This window comes from Heptranchias perlo, chromosome 33 (assembly GCF_035084215.1).
Source record: "Heptranchias perlo isolate sHepPer1 chromosome 33, sHepPer1.hap1, whole genome shotgun sequence".
NCBI classification, from domain to species: Eukaryota; Metazoa; Chordata; class Chondrichthyes; order Hexanchiformes; family Hexanchidae; genus Heptranchias; species Heptranchias perlo.
In genome coordinates, this window is record NC_090357.1 from 26,823,179 (window position 1) to 26,844,567 (window position 21,389).

Below are 21,389 nucleotides of genomic sequence, written 5' to 3' on the forward strand. Positions count from 1 at the left end.
AAGTTATAGTCCAGCAATTTTATTTTAAATTCACAAGCTTTCGGAGGCTTCCTCCTTCGTCAGGTGAACGATGTGAAAATGAAATCCTCGAAATGAAATCGCATTTATAATTCACAGAACAATGCTTGGTGATTACAGACAGTTTTTTCAACTGCCCGTTGCCAAGGCAATCAGTGTGCAGACAGACAGGTGTTACCTGCCAGGTCTCAGAATATACAAATCACCAAAAAAAACAACAAACAAAAAAAAAACAGAGATAGAGAGGTAGAAACATAGAAAAGACAGCAACTGACCCGTTATATTAAAAACAGATAACATTTGTTCGCTGGTGGGGTAACGTGTAGCGTGACATGAACCCAAGATCCCGGTTGAGGCCGTCCTCATGGGTGCGGAACTTGGCTATCAATTTCTGCTCGACGATTTTGCGTTGTCGTGTGTCTCGAAGGCCGCCTTGGAGTACGCTTACCCGAAGGTCGGTGGATGAATGTCCATGACTGCTGAAGTGTTCCCCAACTGGGAGGGAACCCTCCTGTTTGGCGATTGTTGCGCGGTGTCCGTTCATCCGTTGTCGCAGCGTCTGCATGGTCTCGCCAATGTACCATGCTCTGGGGCATCCTTTCCTGCAACGTATGAGGTAGACAACGTTGGCCAAGTCACAGGAGTATGAACCATGCACCTGGTGGGTGGTGTCCTCTCGTGTGATGGTGGTATCCATACAGATGTACAGGTGAGTGTGTGCTATATAGATGCACAGATGTGTATATCTATACGGATGTACAGATTTATGTATCTATATGTATTTACAGGTGTGTGTGTCTATATTAATGTACAGGTGAGTATGTGCTTATATAGATGTATAGTTATGTGTGTCTGTGTGGATGTACATTTAAGTGTGTCTCTATAGAGATGTAGAGGTGAGTGTGTGTCTATATCGACGTACAGGTGAGCGTGTGCCTATATAGATATACAGAAGTGTGTGTCTATATTAATGTACTGGTGAGTGTGTGCCTATATAGATGTACAGATGTGTGTATCTATACGGATGTACAGATTTGTGTATCTATATAGATGTACAGGTGTGTGTCTATATGGATGTAAATGTGCGTGTGTCTATATGGATGTATAGGTGTGGGTGTCTATATTTATTTACAGGTGTGTGTCTATATAAATGTATAGGTGAGTGTGTATCTATATAGATGTACAGGTGTGTGTGTCTATGTGGATGTACAAGTGTGTTTGTCTATAAGGATGTACAGGTGTGTTTGTCTATAAGGATGTACAGGTGAGTGTGAGTCTACATGGACATGCAGTCGTGTGTGTCTATATAGATGTACAGGTGTGTGTGTCTATGTGGATGTACAGATGAGTATGAGTCTATATGGATGTACAGGTGAGTATGTGTCTATGTGGATGTACAGGTGTGTGTGTGTATATGGATGTACAGGTGTGTGTGTGTGTGTGTGTGTGTATGTGGATGTACAGGTGTGTGTGTGTGTATATGGATGTACAGGTGTGTGTGTGTGTGTGTGTATATGGATGTACAGGTGAGTGTGTGCTCTTCCCTCCATCAATCTTTTAGTTTCTGAGCTCTTCTTATAGTTTATAAAATCCAACGTTGTTGTCAGATAAACACAACTTAATTCACTTCTTTAGGTTTCCTTATTTCTCCTTTCTTGGTGCTGTACTGTGATACATGCCTTGGTCCTTTCCTTGGCCTTCTCTATAGCAAAACCCCCTTAGCCGTGAGCAAAGGGATTTAGGTGTCTTCGTACACAAATAACTAAAAGCTCGAGCACAGGTAGAAAAAGTAATGAAAAAGGCTAATGGAATGTTGACCTTTAACGCAGGGTACTGGATTACAAAAGTGAGGAAGTGATGCTTCAGTTGTCCAGAGCCTTGGTCAGAGCCCATCTGGAGATACTGCATTCAGTTTTGGGCACCGCACCTCAGGAAGGATATATTGGCTTTGGAGGGGGTGCAGTACAGATTCATTAAAATGATACCTGGACTAAAAGGGTTAAATTATGAGGACAGGTCGCATAGACTAGGCTTGTATTCCCTCGAGTTTAGAAGGTTGAGGGATCATCTAATTAGGGTTGCCAACTCTGGTAGGAGGCATTCCTGGAGGTTTGATCACGTCGCACAGGTGACGTCTGCAAATGTTATTGCACTTGCCGTATAAAGGTTGGGTCCCATGTCGTTGAATATTTTTGCTCGTGGTTTCGTGCCAGAAGCTGTTGGGTGAGAAGTTACGAGAACCAGGAAACCTCCCATGAGCAGGAGGGGAAGAAACCGAGGGAGGGGGAGAGGGGAAACCAAAGGTGGGAGGAACTTTGATTCCACCAGTAACTCATTAAAATTGCACTGACAACTAATAATAATTCTCTTTCCCACGAACCCCAGCTCCCTGTCTCCCTCTCTATAAAGGATATGATAACAGGATACTTATAAAATAATAATAGGATTTGGCAGAGTCAACATGGATCTATGAAAGGGAAATCATGTTTGACAAACCCATTGGAGTTCTTTGAGGATGTAACTAATAGAATAGATAAGGGGGAACCAGTGGATGTGGTGTATTTGTACTCAAAAGGCTTTCAATAAGGAGGTTGGTGAACAAAGTTAGATCACATGGGATTGGGGGTAATGTACTGGCATGGATTGAGAATTGGTTAACAGACAGAAAACGGAGAATAGGAATAAAAGGTTTTTTTCAGGCTGGCAGAATGTGATTAATGGGGTACCATAGGGATCGGTGCTTGGGCCCCGGCTATTCACAATCTATATCAATGATTTGGATGAGGTAACCAAAAGTGATATTTCCCAGTTTGCTGATGACACAAAACTAGGTGGGAATGTGAGCTGTGAGGAGGATGCAAAGAGGCTTCAAGGGGATATGAACAGGCTAAGTGAGTGGGCAAGAACATGGCAGATGGAAAATAATGTGAAAAAATGTGAAGTTATCCACTTTGGTAGGAAAAATAGAAATGCATAGTATTTTTTAAATGGTGAGAGATTGGGAAATGTTGATGTTCAAAGGGACTTGGGTGTCCTTATACATGAGTCACTGAAAGCTAATATGCAGGTGCAGCAAGCAATTAGGAAGGCAAATGGTATGTTGGCCTTTATTACAAGAGGATTTGATTACAGGAGTAAAGATGTCTTACTGCAATTATATACGGCCTTGGTGAGATCGCATCTGGAGTATTGTGTACAATTTTGGTCTCCTTACCTAAGAAAGGATATACTTGCCATAGAGGGAGTGCGATGAAGGTTCACCAGACTGATTCCTGGGATGGCGGGATTGTCGTATGAGGAGAGATTGAGTAGACAAGACCTGTATTCTCTCGAGTTTAGAAGAATGAGAGGCGATCTGATTGAAACATACAAAATTCTTACAGGGCTCGACAGAGTAGATGCAAGGAGGATGTTTCCCCTGGCTGGGGAATCTAGAACCAGGGGTCACAGTCTCAGAATAAGGGGTAGGCCATTTAAGACTTTTTAAAAATTATTCGTTCATGGGATGTGGGCATCGCTGGCGAGGCTGGCATTTATTGGCCATCCCTAATTCCCTTGAGAAGGTGGTGGTGAGCCACCATCTTGAACCGCTGCAGTCCATGTGGTGAAGGTTCTCCCACAGTGCTGTTAGGAAGGGAGTTCCAGGATTTTGACCCAGTGACGATGAAGGAACGACGATATATTTCCAAGTCGGGATGGTGTGTGACTTGGAGGGAAACGTGCAGCTGGTGTTGTTCCCATGTGCCTGCTGCCCTTGTCCTTCTAGGTGGTAGAGGTCGCGGGTTTGGGAGGTGCTGTCGAAGAAGCCTTGGCGAATTCTGCAGTGCATCCTGTGCATGGTACACACCGCAGCCACAGTGCGCCGGTGGTGAAGGGAGTGAATGTTTAGGGTGGTGGATGGGGTGCCAATCAAGCGGGCTGCTTTGTCCTGGATGGTATCGAGCTTCTTGAGTGTTGTTGGAACTGCACTCATCCAGGCAAGTGGACAGTATTCCATCACACTCCTGACTTGTGCCTTGTAGATGGTGGAAAGGCTTTGGGAGTCAGGAGGTGAGTCACTCACCGCAGAATACCCAGCCTCTGACCTGTTCTTGTAGCCACAGTATTTATATGGCTGGTTCAATTAAGTTTCTGGTCAATGGTGACCCCCAGGATGTTGATGGTGGGGGATTTGGCAATGGTAATGCCATTGAATGCCAAGGGGAGATGGTTAGACTCTTTCTTGTTGGAGATGGTCATTGCCTGGCACTTGTCAAGCGCGAATGTTACTTGCCACTTATCAGCCCAAGCCTGGATGTTGTCCAGGTCTTGCTGCGTGTGGGTACAGACTGCTTCATTATCTGAGGGGTTGTGAATGGAACTGAACACTGTGCAATCATTAGCGAACATCCCCATTTCTGACCTTATGATGGAGGTAAGGTCATTGATGAAGCAGCTGAAGATGGTTGGGCCTAGGACACTGCCCTGAGGAACTCCTGCAGCAATGTCCTGGGTCTGAGATGATTGGCCTCCAACAACCGTTACCATCTTCGTTTGTGCTAGGTATGACTCCAGCCACTGGAGAGTTTTCCCCCTGATTCCCATTGACTTCAATTTTACTAGGTCTCCTTGATGCCACACTCGATAAAATGCTCAAATGACTGAGATTAGGAGAAATTCCTTCAGCGGGTGGTGAATCTTTGGAATTCTCTACCCCAGAGGGCTGTGGAGGCTCAGTCATTGAGTACATTCAAAGCAGAGATTCAAGGGGCTGAATGGTCTACTGCTGTTCCTATGCTCCAACCCAGCCCCGCACCCCTCCCCGCACTCTCTCTCTCTTCCCTCCCACCTCCAGACAGCTGAGGGTTCTGCCAGCTGCCTGCCCTGTTTCTGGTGGCTAAGTGGGGGGGTGCCTTTCCATGATATCGGGGGTGACATCACCGAGTCAGAGGCTTGTCTGGAGCAGGGTGGGGGGTTGTGGGCGTTGCTGCAGTGAGAAATTTAAAGGGCAAAGTTCTTCCAGGCAGCTGGCAATACTGCCAGGAGATTAATGCCCCATTCAGAGAGGCTCCTGGACGATCGGGCTGGGCGGGGGGAGGTGGGCGGTGGAGTGAGGTGGGGGTGGGATTTGGCTTTCCCAGATCTAATCGTGGTGTATAAAATGATAAAGGGATTCAATAGGGTAGATACAGAGAAACTATTCCCTCTGGTGGGGGAATCCAGAACAAGGGGACATAACCTTCAAGTTAGAGCTCGGCCTTTTAGGAGTGAAATCAGGAAGCACTTTTTCACACAAAGGGGAGTAGAAATCTGGAATTCTCTCCCCCAAAAAGGCTGTGGATGCTGGGGGTCAACTGGAGCTTTCAAGACTGAGATCGATAGATCTGAGGAAAGGTCATCGACCTGAAACCTTAACTCTGTTTCTCTCTCTGCCTGACCTGCTGAGTATTTCCAGCATTCTCTGTTTCTATTTCAAGTTTCCAGCGTTGGCAATATTTTGATTTTGTTCGCTAGATTTTTGTTAGGTCGGGATATCAAGTAAATGGAGTTGAGGTAAAGATCAGCCATGATCTGATTGAATGGTGGAGCAGGCTCAGGGGGCTGAATGGCCTCCTCCTGTTCCTGTGTTTCCTAATGGTGATCATAATTAGAAATGCTATTAGTGATTGGCTGGAACACTTGGGCTTCCTCGGAGGTATCAACACCGCTTCAGAAAGCAGCGGCCATCCCTGGCAAACTTGGTCCAATTTTTTAAAGTTCAAGGAGATCCAACTTGGAATTCCAGAAAGCCTTTGTTAAAGGGCCGCATGAGGAAATTTGTGCTGAAATGAAGTCCCATGGAGTCAGGGGGGGGGCAGGGGGGGCATATTGTGACATGAATCGCAAATTGGCTAAAGGACTGTAGACCATGGAAATCTTTGGGGTCTGGTCATCAGTGGGGTACCCCAGGGCTTGTTGCTGGGTCCTCTGCTGTTTATTGATAATCTGGAGATGCGCATAAATAGTACAAATGGTTAAATTTATGGTCGATCGCAAATTGCACGCTGGAATCAGGATCTTAGAAGAGTGAAATAGATTCGAGATGGATATGGATCGATTGGCTCAGTGGGCCCGAGATTGACAAATATCCTTCGATGTAGATAAGTGTGCATAGCTGCGTGGAATCCAGGGATAGAGCATACATGGGTGGGTGTAAGTTAGAGATGGCAGGAAGGGAGAGAGATCTGGGAGTGGTCACTGATGCTCTCTTAAGGTTTAAGCCCAGTGCCAAGTGGCTGCAGCCAAAGTGAACGGGATCCTGAGCTGTATTACCTGGATTGTTCAGCATAAAACTAAGATCACGATAATCCGGTTAGACAAGGCCTTGGTGAGACCTTTCTTGGAGTATTATGGGCCTTTTTGGTTCCCCTCCCTACCTCAAGAAGGACACTGCGGCTCTAGTGACATTACAGAGGAAGCAACAAGGATGATCCTGGCCTAAGTCCATTGAACTAAGGAGATAGACGCCATGCTTTGGTTTGGATTCACTGGAGAGGCGTAGACTTAGAGGGGAATCTGATTCAGGTCTTTAAAATGATTATGGGGATCGATAACATATAAGTAAGAACATAGGAATCGCTAGACCAAGGCCCATCTACTTCTCCTTCTACCATCCTGGTAGTCATGTGGTATAACGATAATGGAGTTGTTGACTAATCATAGCAATCAATCTCTATAAATTAGTCTCCAACAGACCCAGACATGAGGCGAGGAAAACCCCCAGTGGCGGAGAGCTTTGGGAACCATAGGTCCAAAGTCACCTGTTCCTCCCGAGCCTGTTACACTCACCACATATCATGTCTCAAATTATTCACATACTGTAACCCAAAATATTACTTTCTGAAAGATATTTATGGAATTTGCATTTGAATGAATCAATACCAAGTGGTCCCACTGTCTCCCTGGGGAGCCTGTTCCATAGATTGACCACTCCGTAGATTGTTTGAGGTGATGGAGTGAGTGGACAACACGGAGTGAAGTTGGATGTGCAGACGTTTTACTCGCTTGGCAATGACCTTTAATGATGCCAAACCTTCACTTCCCTCACCGTATACTAGATAGAAATGGGCAAATCAGGTACCAGTAAGTGAGCATATAAACTGGAATGGGCCTTAAACAGGAAACTTTGATGTATTAATAAGAAAGAGAAATATACATGAAGGGAGCTCGAGCAGGTTTAGGGATTCAAGCTTTACAACAGAAAAGCAAATCAGCAAAGAAATGAATAAAGAAAACAACAGCTCCACAGCCAGTTTGTTACAATCCGAGCTCACTGCACTGTAGCACAAGTTTACATCCCCAGGGAATGTCTCTGAACTCAGCCTGAAAGAATGTTCGAACTAAAAGGCTTTATCACTCTGTTCTTTGCGGATCTCAAAGTTAGATCTGTCAATTACACACATACATACCCCGCACCCCTACGCTCCCCGCTGATATCCTCTCCACTACAGCACCCCAACGCACTAATCCCCCTCCACATCTACACCTGACACACTTATTCCTCTTTGTAAGTATGCAGAGGGAGGATTTCCATAAACATTCTCCTGATCTCTCACTGTAACTCTAGCGGAAACCCGAGAAAGAAAAACTTGCATTTATATCGTGCCTTTCACTACCTCAGGACGTCCCAAAGCACTTTACAGCCAACAAAGTATTTTTGAAGTGTCATTGTTGTAATGTAGGAAATGCGGCAGCCAATTTGCACACAGTAAGATCCCACAAACAACAATGTGATAATGACCAGATAATCTGTTTTAGTGATGTTGGTTGAGGGATGAATATTGGCCGGGATACTGGGAGAACTCCCCTGCTCTTCTTTGAAATAGTGCCATGGGATCTTTTATGTCCACCTGAGAGGGCAGACGGGGCCTCGGTTTAGCTGTGTATTTGTCTTTGTTCCAATGTCTCTGCTGTGACACCTGCACAGATTGCCAAGTATCACTCTGAGCCAACCCCTGAAAACAAGAGTCTTAATCACTTCTGCAGGGAAAGCACCAATTGCAGCTGGAATTATGTTTCAAGCTGTTGGTCATCTAAAAGACAGCACCTCCAACAGCACTCCCTCAGTACTGCACTAGAGTGTCAGCCTGGATTATGTGCTCAAGTCTCTGGAGTGGGGCTGGAACCCACAATTTTCTGCCTCAGAGGCGAGAGTGCGACCCACCGAGCCACGACTGACACTGTGCTTAGATTATGTAAGTTAGGCTGTGAGAAGCAGCGTAACAAATGGTATGTTGGCCTTCATTGCAAGAGGATTTGAGTACAGGAGCAAGGATGTCTTACTGCAGTTATACAGGGCCTTGGTGAGACCACACCTGGAGTATTGTGTGCAGTTTTGGTCTCCTTACCTAAGAAAGGATATACTTGCCATAGAGGGGGTGCAACGAAGATTCACCAGGCTGATTCCTGGGATGGCGGGACTGTCATATGAGGAGAGATTGGGTCGACTCGGCCTGTATTCACTCGAGTTTAGAAGAATGAGAGGGGATCTCATTGAAACATATAAAATTCTGACAGGGCAAGACAGACTGGATGCAGGGAAAATGTTTCCCCTGGCTGGGGGGGTCCAGAACGAGGGGTCACAGTCTCAGGATACGGGGTAGGACATTTAGGACTGAGATGAGGAGAAATTCCTTCCCTCAGAGGGTGGTGAACCTGTGGAATTCTCTACCACAGAAGGCTATGGAGGCCAAGTCACTGAATATATTTAAGAAGGAGGTAGATAGATTCCTAGACACAAAAGGCATCAAGGGGTATGGGGAGAGAGCGGGAATATGGTATTGAGATAGAGGATCAGCCATGATCATATTGAATGGGGGAGCAGGCTCGAAGGGCCGAATGGCCTACTCCTGCATCTATTTTCTGTAAACAGCCATTTACATCGTTTCTCCGGAGTTTCTGCTGATCTTCTTATGGCAGGACATTGGAAGAACGTCTGCGGAAATTCTAGTCCACAATTTCCTGAACGCACACTCACTCACCCACACACATCCACACCTGCCGGCCATCCTTATTTGAAAGCTGAAATCCAACACCCAGATGAAATGAAAACAGACAACGCAGCAGGCAAGTGAGTATCTGAAAGAGAAAAGTCAGGTTAGCACTCAGTTCAGGCCTTCGAGAGGGTGCAGAGGAGATTTACTAGAATGGTACCAGGGTTGAGGGACTTCGATTATGTGGAGAGACTGGAGAAGCTGGGGTTGTTCTCCTTAGAACAGAGAAGCTTACAGAGAGATTTAATAGAGGTGTTCAAAGTTATGAAGGGTTTTGATAGAATAGGGAGAAGCTGTTTCCAGTGGTGGGAGGGTCGGTAACCAAAGGACACAGATTTAAGTCAATTGGCAAAAGAACCAGAAAGGAGATGAGGAGAATTTTTTTTAACTCAGTGAGTTGTTATGACCTGGAATGCAGTGCCTGAAAGGGCGGTGGAAGCAGATTCAATAATAACGTTCAAAAGGGAATTGGATAAATACTTGTAAAGGAAACATTTGCAGGGCTATGGAGAAAGAGCAGGAGAATGGGACTAATTGGATAGCTCTTTGAAAGAGCTGGTACAGGCAAGATGGGCTGAATGGCCTCCTTCTGTGCTGTAAGATTCTACGATTCTGGTGAAATGTCCATCTGAAAGGTTATCCTGATTTTTCTCTCTCAGATGCCGACTGACCAATTGTATAATCTTTGCATTCCTGTGTTTTCTTTTTATATTTAATTACGATAAATTTCTATTCCCTGTTTTTTTCTTAAACGGGAAACATCAGCAGAGAAAACACTGCAAACTTAGAATCTTTCCACTTGTAGGTGCAAATCTTTCAATAAATCTTACAGCAATATGTGGCTTTATATTTATTATTGTAGGTGTTTGAATTATAATAATACATTACGTTATTTGAAATGATAACTTTCTCTCTCTATAAGGTTGAGGCTTGGAATTAGGTCTTCAAATAACCCCCAGGAGGCTCAGGGAGGGCGGCTAAGTTCAAAGGTTAGCTGATGACCTGAACAGGGCCTCCTGGTGACAAGACCATCCGTTCCCTCTCTCTCTCCCTCAGAAAAGGCGCAAGAGGCAAACGGGGAGAAAGCCAGAAAGTTAGGGTTATCCTCTTAGAGCAAACTGACTATCATTCCATTGGGGAAGTGGGTAGGATAGTTGCTGGGTCTGAGAGATCAAAGATGGCGGGGGAACTTTGAACTCGGTGTGGTTAATCAAGTACTGAAACCAGTGCCAACTTCCAACACGGTGGAGCTCTGAGACAGGGTCACCCTGGAGTGATGGGGTTCAGACTCAATGGGACAATTTTAACCCCCAGGACGGGCAGAGGGGGAGGCAGAGGTGGTGGGGGGGGGGTTAAAATTTTAAAAATGGGAAACCAGATCCCAACCTGCCTCCTTTGCGCCCACTGCCGGTTTTAATGGAGGTGGGTCGGGGGGCGGGTGGAGGATAGAAACATAGAAAATAGGAGCAAGAGTAGGCCATTCAGCCCTTCGGGCCTACTCCGCCATTCAAAATGATCATGGCTGATCGTCTAACTTAGTACCCTGTTCCCGCTTTTTCCCCATATCCCTTGATCCCTTTAGCATTAAGAAATATATCCATCTCCTTCTTGAATACATCTAATGACTTGGCCTCCACTGCCTTCTGTGGTGGAGAATTCCACAGGTTCACCACCCTCTGAGTGAAGAAATTTCTCCTCATCTCAGTTCTAAATGGCATTCCCCGTATCCTGAGACTGTGACCCCTGGTTCTGGACTCCCCAGCAATCGGGAACATCCTCCCTGCATCTAGTCTGTCTAGTCCTGTTAGAATTTTATATGTTTCGATGAGATCATCTCTCATTCTTCTAAACTCTAGTGAATATAGGCCTAGTCGACCAATCTCTCCAGGCGGGTCTGTAATTTAAATGTTTTAATGAGGTTGCTTGCCTCAAATTTTAGCTGTGTTTCAGATTTAATGCCTATGAGCTGGGTTTCCCAGGCTTCAGGAAACCCAGCAACTGAAGGGAAGTGAGAATGGCTGGATCCAACAGGTAAGTGTCTTTCCAACACTCCTTGTAGGCCAGGAGGAGCAGGAGGGAATGCTCCCCCCGGCCCACAGAGCAAACCTGTTATCCTCCCTGCCATGGGACCTCCCCCCATGATCGGGTACCCGCGATCATCCCCGTCCCCCCATGATCGCTCCAATCCCCGACCCACCTCTCCGACCCCTGACCCACCTCTCCGACCCCTGACCCACCTCTCCGACCCCTGACCCACCTCGCCGACCCCTGACCCACCTCTCCCATCCCCGACCCACCTCTCCGACCCCTGACCAATCTCTCCGACCCCTGACCAATCTCTCTGCTGCCCCCCCCCTCCACCGACGTGTCTGGCCCCTCCGATCTCTCCGACACCCCCCCCCCCTTCCACCGTATCCCCCTGCCCCCCCACCGGTGCATCTCAATCTGGCTGGCTGCTGGCCGGGGAACTGTAAAAATATTTAAATCGTCAGGTCTCCGGGAAGCCAGTTTTTCTGAGTTTCCTGGCCGTTACACCTCCCCGCTAACTCCCTCGCCGCCTCCTCGTAAATATCGGGGCCAATGTCTCACGATACCGAGTTCCTGATCCCAGCTGCACTGGTCTGGGGCAGTGCCAGTTGGAGGACGGGGTGGTGTGGGGCAGGTAAAAGCAGTTGGCAGAGGCCTGGGTGCACTGACGGGGCAGATTACAGGTGGTATTGTGAGAAACTGGAACCTTTTACTGACCCTCAAAAGAAGCAGCATACTCGGTTTCACAGCCCCCTCTCTCACACAAATAAAAAGTGCCAATTTTGGCATGCAAGCCATAAATTCATTAAACTGCATTTACCAAACGGCCCAACTCAGCATCACACGTCTCCATAGCAACTTGGCGGGGTTTCCAGGGTATTCTGGGAACCAGGGAAGCCATATTGGCTAATGGTTGCACGGGTCAGGGTTAAACCGTAACCATAGCGATAGAGTTTGGCAGACTGCCTTCTGTTTCTTGTCGAACATCATTTGCGACAGAGCCATGTTTTATCTTTAGTTTTTAGACATCTGGGTGACAACAAAAATATTTGACACATTCCATCATTTGCATAATTTATTCACATTTTATCTTCACTGATTTAGTGCACAAAAAACAAACGCAGGAAACTCACTGGGATTACGGGCACAGAACTTAATCCCTTCTGAAGTGGAAGGCGAGTATAGGGGGCATACCTTCTGTTCAAAGTGCTCCTCCATTTCATGGAAGAAGTAATAGTTTGGGCAGAGCTTTTGTGAAATGTGTGGTTTTATCACTGGCACATAGACTTTTGACACAGGTCTCCTTACCTGCGAGGCCACTCCCGTGACTTCACTTTGTTGGGGGGGGGGGGCGCGAGGCACACAGATGTGTTCTGGTACTTGCAGATTGATAACTGAACACTAGACAGCCCCCTGATGGGAGTAAGCACATCATAGCGATTACACTCCGATGGCTTCTCTTGTATTGCTTTCGTTATTCTTTGACAGGAAGTTTCAAGAGGGTCTTGGAAATATAAGGCAGCTGGTTATTACCACACCGATTCGAGTGTTTTCTCACATCCAACAGCAGCTGCTGCTCCAGATCATGGGGAAACCATACCCTAGAAGGCTGATTATAACTCCTGGTGGGAAGGGATGGGAATCTTTGTTGGATGCATGGCTGATTTTACTGACTGGTCCTCATTTGAATTCTGCTGGCCAGCTTCTTGCCCATTTTGGGAAGAAAATGGCAGCTGGTCAATGGGTTAAGGGTTTGGAGGTGGAGGGCGTGGTGTGGGGGATGAAGATCGGGCGACTCAGAGGCTACCTGATGTCACTGGGAGATGGCTGCCACAGCAAGATAAGTTGGGGGGGCGGGGGGAGGAGAGGGAAGAGTGTTGCGAGGGACGGGAGAACCCGGCACAGCAGAGAAATGGATTTTCCTTGTGGGGCCCTGCTCCTCCTGCCCCACTGAGGACGGGTTTGTCACTGACCTTAGCGGGACTCTCCAAACAGCTTTACCTGGCGGGGTGAGCACGGTTGGCTCCTCCCTCAGGATCGGGTTAAAACCCCACGTGATTCACGGGACCCCGATTTACATTTACGAAGGAGGTTCCAACCTGGGCTCCGACAGGAGCATCGACCACCACCAAAACCAACAGGAGCTAAAATGGGGAATCCGCGGGAACGGAGCAGGAAATGGAGCCATTCCATTTTAACTGCTCCCCCGCTCCTTCCCCACTGATCGGGGGTGGGGTGGGGGTGGCGATGGTTAAAATTGCCCCTTAGGCGGAGGATGCAGATGTTCCCTATGGAGCCACTCCAGGAAGCACAGTTATGCTCCCCATTTGTGCCATCGCCGAAGAGGCCTAGCAGGATGGGAGACCTGACCCGAGAGTGTCCATGCCAGTCTTAATACTCACATTCTTACAACGACGTCTGTCTGGAGACTATTTTTTGCATGTGAAATGGGGGACTACTTTGGGTTCTTAGCGTTTTCCCCCCCTCCCCTCTTTACATTCCTAGAAATGAGTTGTGTTGTGCACATCACAGTCTTCCATTGAGTGTCCCTGACGTACATCCCCTGATTGTCAAATTAGAGCAGTTGCTATGGACCTGGTTGAAGAATTCAACCTCTGAATTCCCTGCCTGGAGTCAAGGACCCCTATTGCTCTGGCAATTTCCTTTCTCAAAAACAAACATTTCTGTTTTAAAATCATTTCAATAATTGTTATAAAAATGCATTATCTGCAAACAATACTCCACATATTTTGTTCACAACTTCTTAGTTTCATGGCATTGTGGTACCTACTATACTATCACATCTAAACATGGCAGCTGAGTTGCCCACATATTTGCCTGGATAAGATGGTGTGCAGTGAAAGACCCTTACTGTTCCACCATGTTGGAATGTTACACTGTGACCTACTGAGAGTGATTGGGGGGCACAAATGCAAAACGAACATCTTGGGAGAAAGAAACAACACTTAAACTCTGAAACACTGTAAACCAGGATAAAAAGTTATTTACATCTTTTGTACACATTTTCCCACGATCTGTCACCAGTTTCTCACGTGCTGTCACAACACCTCACAGCTGTGCCTGAGGCAAATCATTTGACTTTCCAAGTGCATTTAGATTTCGTTTTTAAAAGGAGACAGCATAAAGGATAAGGGTCCAGTATCTGAGTGCACAGAGGGCTGGGGTCCCAGTAACAGGGCCCTGTATCTGAGTGGAGAGGGGGAAAGGGTCACAGGGCCCAGTGTCTGAGTGTACAGGGGGCTGGGGTCACAGGGCCCAGTATCTGAGTGTAGAGGGGACTGGGGTCACAGGGCCCAGTATCTGAGTGTAGAGGGGACTGGGGTCACAGGGCCCAGTATCTGAGTGTACAGGGGACTGGGGTCACAGTAACAGGACCCTGTATCTGAGTGTAGAGGGGGCAGTGGTCACAGGGCCCAGTGTCTGAGTGTACAGGGGGCTGGGGTCACAGTAACAGGACCCTGTATCTGAGTGTACAGGGGACTGGGGTCACAGGGCCCAGTATCTGAGTGCATGGGAGTTTGGGGTCACAGGGCCGGGTATCTGAGTGTAGAGGGGACTGGGGTCACAGTAACAGGGCCCAGTATCTGAGTGTAGAGGGGACTGGGGTCACAGGGCCGGGTATCTGAGTGTAGAGGGGACTGGGGTCACAGGGCCCAGTATCTGAGTGTAGAGGGGACTGGGGTCACAGGGCCCAGTATCTGAGTGTAGAGGGGGCTAAGGTCACAGTAACAGGACCCAGTATCTGAGTGTACAGGGGACTGGGGTCACAGTAACAGGGCCCAGTATCTGAGTGTAGAGGGGACTGGGGTCACAGTAACAGGGCCCAGTATCTGAGTGTAGAGGGGACTGGGGTCACAGGGCCCAGTGTCTGAGTGTAGAGGGGACGGGGGTCACAGGGCCCAGTATCTGAGTGTACAGGGGACTGGGGTCACAGGGCCCAGTATCTGAGTGTAGAGGGGACTGGGGTCACAGGGCCCAGTATCTGAGTGTACAGGGGACTGGGGTCACAGTAACAGGGCCCAGTATCTGAGTGTAGAGGGGACTGGGGTCACAGGGCCCAGTATCTGAGTGTAGAGGGGACTGGGGTCACAGGGCCCAGTATCTGAGTGTACAGGGGACTGGGGTCACAGGGCCCAGTATCTGAGTGTACAGGGGACTGGGGTCACAGGGCCCAGTATCTGAGTGTACAGGGGACTGGGGTCACAGGGCCCAGTATCTGAGTGTAGAGGGGACTGGGGTCACAGGGCCCAGTATCTGAGTGTACAGGGGACTGGGGTCACAGGGCCCAGTATCTGAGTGTAGAGGGGACTGGGGTCACAGGGCCCAGTATCTGAGTGTATAGGGGACTGGGGCCACAGGGCCCAGTATCTGAGTGTACAGGGGACTGGGGTCACAGGGCCCAGTATCTGAGTGTACAGGGGACTGGGGTCACAGGGCCCAGTATCTGAGTCTCACCTGTGCCTGTAGCAATGCAGAGTAAATGTGTTTTCCTGTGCATTGTGGACAGCTGTCCAAATAAGATGAGGAAGCCGGAACTATGGAAGGCAGCAGGAGGCAGGCACAGATCTGGGGAGCAAGGGGTTTCTTTGGAGGGACACAAAATAGAACTGAAGTTTGCATCTAGAATGGCTTTGGCTAAACATTCAAGTTTAGAACTGGCCACAAAAAGTGCAGGAAGACCTTGAACAATTCTCTTCCCCCTCCCGCCCTGCTACCCACCTCCCTTCCAATATGACAGCTGTGTTGTTTGAGGAGAGCCTGTAGCCCGCACACATTAAGCTCTGTCACCGGCACACTGGGTGAGCACTGATTACGGTGATGAGCCTGTTATTTGGTGCGGGGACGAACAAATCCGGTATCAGTGCAGGTCTCTGGGTCAATATGACCCCAGCCTATCAGCAGATGACCTCCGGTGACCCCACGAGTGCCTGAAATCACCAAGAGCGGCCGATAGGTGAAGATCGGTGCACCTGCTGGTGTTTTGGGCAAGATGGGATATAGATTCCTACCCCAAAAAGCAGGTAATTAAACCTGGCCTGACGGGACTGATCCAAACTGGCAAAGGTGGAGGGGGTGATAGACAGGTTCAGGAGTTCAGTCTGGAGTCGAGCCCATGCCCACTTCAAGGTCTCCGCTTGGCTGACCCTTGACCCAGGCGCACTCTCCTTCCCTTGTTGAAGAGAATGTCAATGATGTCCTTGTAGAACTGGGCCCATTTGATTCGCCTGTCACTGACAGACCATTGTACATCGGTAAGACTTCATCAAACGATCAACACAGTTCTGTTAAACCCAGACACAAAAGGACTTCATCCCACTGGCCTTGGGTTCAGGCCAGTACTTAGTCCCAGATGAAAGGACAGGTAGGAACAGAGTCTGTCACAGTTCCGATGTCCAGGCTACTCAGTGTTACAATGGCGCAGTTCCGAATTGATGGGGAGTGGATGGGAGTTGTGGGGGGCTGGTTTAGGCCTTAAATCACTCCACCTTAAGAGGAAATGTTCTGTTCAAAGCTCCACCTTCAGGGAAAGCAGAAGAGCAGAAAGGTCGGCCATAAAGTTGGGCCTTCGCTCCGGTGTTAGACGTGGGTCTGCATCCGTCTCTGCAGTGGTCGCGTTAAGTCTGAATTCTGGGAGGATGAGTGAGAGTAGTGGGAGGAGGCCGAGGCCTTGCTGGCCTCGTCGAACTGGCCGGAGCTGTCCTGCTTGCTGTTGCTGCTGACGCTGCTGTTGCACTGGTTGTCCAGGAAGGAGTTGCTGTCGCTCATGGAGCCTCGCTGGTACTCCCGCTCGCACAGCTCGATGGAACTGCTGCCGTTGCCTAGCACGAAGCGCTGCCCGTACTCGTACATGCGGTTGGCCGCGCTCAGCTGGGTGTAGAGGGTGGAGAAGGACATGCCCGTGGGCACCCGCTGCTTGAGGTTGGGCCTCTGGTCCTGAGGGCACCCTGTGGCGGCCGTGTTGGCAGCTGGACGAAGGTCTGGGAAGGTGTGGACACTGTAATAGCCGTTGGTGGGATCCTGCGGGGAAGAGGATTGCAGGGAGCAGTTAAAGCCTTTGAGAGGGTATTTTATCCCTTCCAACTGCTCAAGCATTTTGCACCAATTTTACAAGGGTGAGCACAGGAGGGCCAACAATACACGGACAGGTGTCCATTGTGCTGATAGGCATTGGTTGTCAGGTTGAGACCTTCCACCCTGCTCTCTATTCATTTCCCTCCACACCCCGTCCTGTCCCTCTTTCCCCTGCATGATATTCATCTTTAAAAAGGTGCTGGAACACAATTTGCTAAGATTATATAATGAAGCTACAAGGATCACTCAGCTCCATTGATTTACTAAGTGGACAATAGGCCAGAAAGAACAGGCTAAGAGTCAAGTCCCTCATTCTTTGTTGAGTCTGGTAAAACAAGACCCACAAATTAGACTTTTTCATTCATATTTATTATATTTAGTTTTGGATTCAAAGCATTAACTTTCACGCAGTTGGCCCAGACACCTGAAGATTGTGATGGGGGGGGGGGGGGCGGGGGATGGAATTGTCTCATCTTCTGGCTCCATGCGTCTTCAGGGAGCTCCCAAAACCCCCGCAGACCTTCCAGTCCTGCTCCAAGCCCCACCAATGGGAGGGTGAGGGTGGGGGCGGCTTCATTTGGACAACCAGCTGAAAGGGAAGTGAGGTGGGAGGGGTGGAAACATCCTTCCTGCCTCATTGGCATAATGCAGGCCCAGACCCTCCCACCTGGAACATCTGGAAATCTCACATCAGGTCTCTGTTCCCAATGTCTCTTCCCTGTGTCTGGGACAGTGGTCCCAATGATCCCATCTATAATGGAATTAATATCAAAATAAATTGGTGAATTGAAAGTACACTAGGCACCAGAAAATCTATTGTAAGATCTTCTAACCTTGATGTGCTGATATTCCTTCTCCTCTTCCTTGAGGACTTCCAGCTGTTTCAGCACAGGGTCCTGCTCAAACTCTCCTCTGTCGATCTGTAAATAACGCACAAACATCATCATCCCTTTTCACCCTCACCGTCCCTCTCTCCCCAATTCAAGCATAGCCAAGTATTACTTGAGGTTAACGTTCCGATTTTGCTTTGCCAAAGAGTCAGGCCACACAAACACGGAAAGACATCAGCCAATGTTAGCAGTCTGGTGTTAGCCACTGCACAAGAGGGCTTCAGTTTAATGGATGCTCCCTCTCCAACTTCGAATCTTTGATATCTTTCTCAGCTGGGTTTCATTACACCAGGGATATTGCTGATTCAGGTCATTTATATTAAAATAAAAGTATAGTTAAAGAGAAGGGGGGAATCTATTTGAGAAGTATGTAGGTATGGCAGGGAACTACAGACAAGGGAAGACGTTTTAGTTTATCCATTGGGAAAGACCCCATGGTCCCCCATTGCAGCATCCGATTGGTTTTTAAATGATTCCAGTGTTTTTCCATCCATTAGTGTATCCAGGAATCTATTCCATGTGTCGATCACTCTCTGTTTGCGATGAAGAACTTCCTGATATTAGTCCTAACTTTACGTTTTACTAGTTTGAACCTGAGTCCCCTTGGTCTTACTCACCTTTCCATACTGTTTACTATCTTGTATACCTCAATGAGGTCACCTTTCAGATGCCTCCTTTAGAGATATTAAATAAATATTTTGTGTCAGTTTTTGTAAATGATAGTGAAAATATGAATGGAGCTTTACTAGAGGAGCAACCAATAGAGACAACTGAATGATATCGGGACTTAGAGGGTTACATCGAAAGTACAGCACAGAAACAGGCCATTCGGCCCAACTGGTCTACGCCGGCGTTTATGCTACACACGAGCCTCCTCCCTCCCCACTTCATCTAACCCTATCAGGATATCCTTCTATTCCTTTCTCCCTCATGTGTTTGTCCAGCTTCCCCTTAAATGCATCTATGCTATTCACCTCAACTACTCCTTGTGGTAGCGAGTTCCACATTCTTACCACTCTTTAGGTAAAGAAGTTTCTCACGAATTCCCTATTGGATTTATTAACGACTATTTTATATTTACGACCTCTAGTTTAGGACTCCACCACAAATGGAAACATTTTCTCTACGTCTACCCTATCAAATCCTTTCATTATCTTAAAGATCTCTATCAGGTCACCCTTCAGCCTTCTCTTTTCGAAAGAAAAGAGCCCCAGCCTGTTCAGCCTTTCCTGATAAGGATATCCTCTCAGTTCTGGTATTATCCTTGTGAATCTTTTTTGCACCCTCCCCAATGCCTCTATATCCTTTCTATAATACAGAGACCAGAACTGTTCACAATACTCCAAGTGTGGTCTAACCAAGGTTCTATACAAGTTTAACATAACTTCTCTGCTTTTTAATTCTATCCCTCTAGAAATGAACCCGAGTGCTTGATTTGCCTTTTTCATGGCCTTTTTAATCTGCGTCACTACTTTTAGTGATTTGTGTATCTGTATCCCTAGATCCCTCTGCTCCTCTATCCCATTTAGACTCTTATTATCCAAGCAGTATGAGGCCTCCTTATTCTTCTTACCAAAATGAACCACCTCACACTTACCTATATTGAAATTCATTTGCCAATTACAAGCCAATTCTGCAAGTTTATTAATAACCTCTTGCATTTTGACGCATTCCTCCTTTGTGTTAACTGCACCCCCCAATTTGGTGTTGTCCGCAAATTTTGAAATTGTACTTCCAATTCCCGAGTCCAAATTGTTTATGTAAATTGTGTACATCAGTGGTCCCAGCACTGATCCCTCTGGCCACCTTTTGCCAGTCTGAGTAGCCACCCTTAATCCCTACTCTCTGTTTTCTGTTTTGTAGTCAGCTTGCTATCCATTCTGCTACCTGTCCCCTTACTCCACCTGCTCTGACCTTAGTCATGAACTTACTACGTGGTACCTTATTGAAGGCCTTTTGAAAATCCAAATATATTACATCTACTACATTACCCTTGTCTACTCTTTCAATTACTTCTTCAAAGAATTCAATAAGATCGGTTAAATTATAAAGACAGGTTGCTTAAACTTGGCTTGTATTCCCTTGAGTATGGAAGATTGAGGGGGTGATCTGATCGAGGTGTTTAAAATGTTATAAGATTCAACAGGGTAAATACAGAGAAACTATTTTCTCTGGTGGGGGAATCAAAAATGTGGGGACATAATCTTAAAATTAAAGCTGGCCATTCAGGAAGGGAATCAGGAAACATTTTTCCATACAAAGGGCAGTGGAAATCTGTAATTCTCTCCCCCAAAAGGCTGTGGACGCTGGGAGTTAACTGGAGCTTTCAAGACTGAGGTTGATAAATTTTTGTTGGGTAAGGGAATCGAAGGATATGAACCATCGGCGGGTAAATGGAGTCGAGTTGTGGATCTGCCATGTCTGATTGAACGATGGTGCAGGCTCGAGGGGCTGAATGGCCTACTCATGTTCCTATGTACCTATGGGGCAAAAATAAAATTGGATAGGGGCCGTTTTTGGGCATAGGTAGCGTGATGTGCTGTTACCCCGGGCCCAATGACCCCGGCGCAGACAGGTCGTGAGTTTCGGCCCACCCCAGGACTCACCTGCGATCAGCGTTCCATTCCAGGCCTTGCACGTGGAATCAATGCAATTCACACTTTCCACCACCAGGGGGAGCTCAATCTCTTAAAGGGAGGATGTTTCTTAGAAATCTCTTAAAGGTAGCTGGTACCTGTTATTTGCTGAAAATAATAGTCTATTGTCTGCACAGAGTCTGAATGGAGATCAGACATCGCCCACATAAAACACAGATGCAGGTCCCATCCCTATGTTTACACACTGATGAGTTGTGTTAAAACATTGAATAAAGGTTGCGCACTACTAAATGCACATCCTCCAATCTGTATGCCAGACCTCACCAATCCTCCGATCTGTGTTTGTACCAGGCCTGCGAGAGTGCGTGCACCAAGGTTCTCTGCTGATGCACTAGAGACCTTGGTGCAAGAGGTGGACAGAAGGAGGGACATCCTATATCAGCATGGTGGGGGGGGGGGGGGGGGGGGGGCGGCAAGAGGCCCCCCAGACATATATCCAAAAGGCAGTGGGGGGCAGCGGGGGACGAAGTCAATGCCACAGCATCAAGAACATGGATACAGTGCAGGAAGAAGTTCAATGCTTTGACATGAGTGGTCAAGGTGAGTGAGGTCAACTGTCAAGTGGTGTCTCCGACCAACTGTACCACACACGACACCCCCCATCACCCACACACCAATAAACTCACTCTTCCCATCAGTACTCAACTCTTCCAACCAGATGTTTCCTCTCACCCTTACACATTACCACTGTT

The 21,389-nt window shown here is 47.6% G+C and overlaps 1 protein-coding gene across 1 annotated transcript in view; it reads right to left on the minus strand.

Annotated features, from left to right (window-relative positions):
- Nucleotides 1–12,118: 12,118 nt before the first annotated feature.
- The window catches only part of kirrel3a (kirre like nephrin family adhesion molecule 3a), a 441,035-nt gene continuing 431,764 nt past the window's right edge, over nt 12,119–21,389 (minus strand). Inside the window, exons 14-15 of the mRNA XM_067970790.1 lie at nt 17,984–18,070; nt 12,119–17,096 (exon numbers count right to left, since the gene is read on the minus strand). Coding sequence (XP_067826891.1) covers nt 16,656–17,096; nt 17,984–18,070 — 528 coding nt within the window. The 3' untranslated portion in view covers nt 12,119–16,655. The remainder of the gene's footprint in view (nt 17,097–17,983; nt 18,071–21,389) is intronic.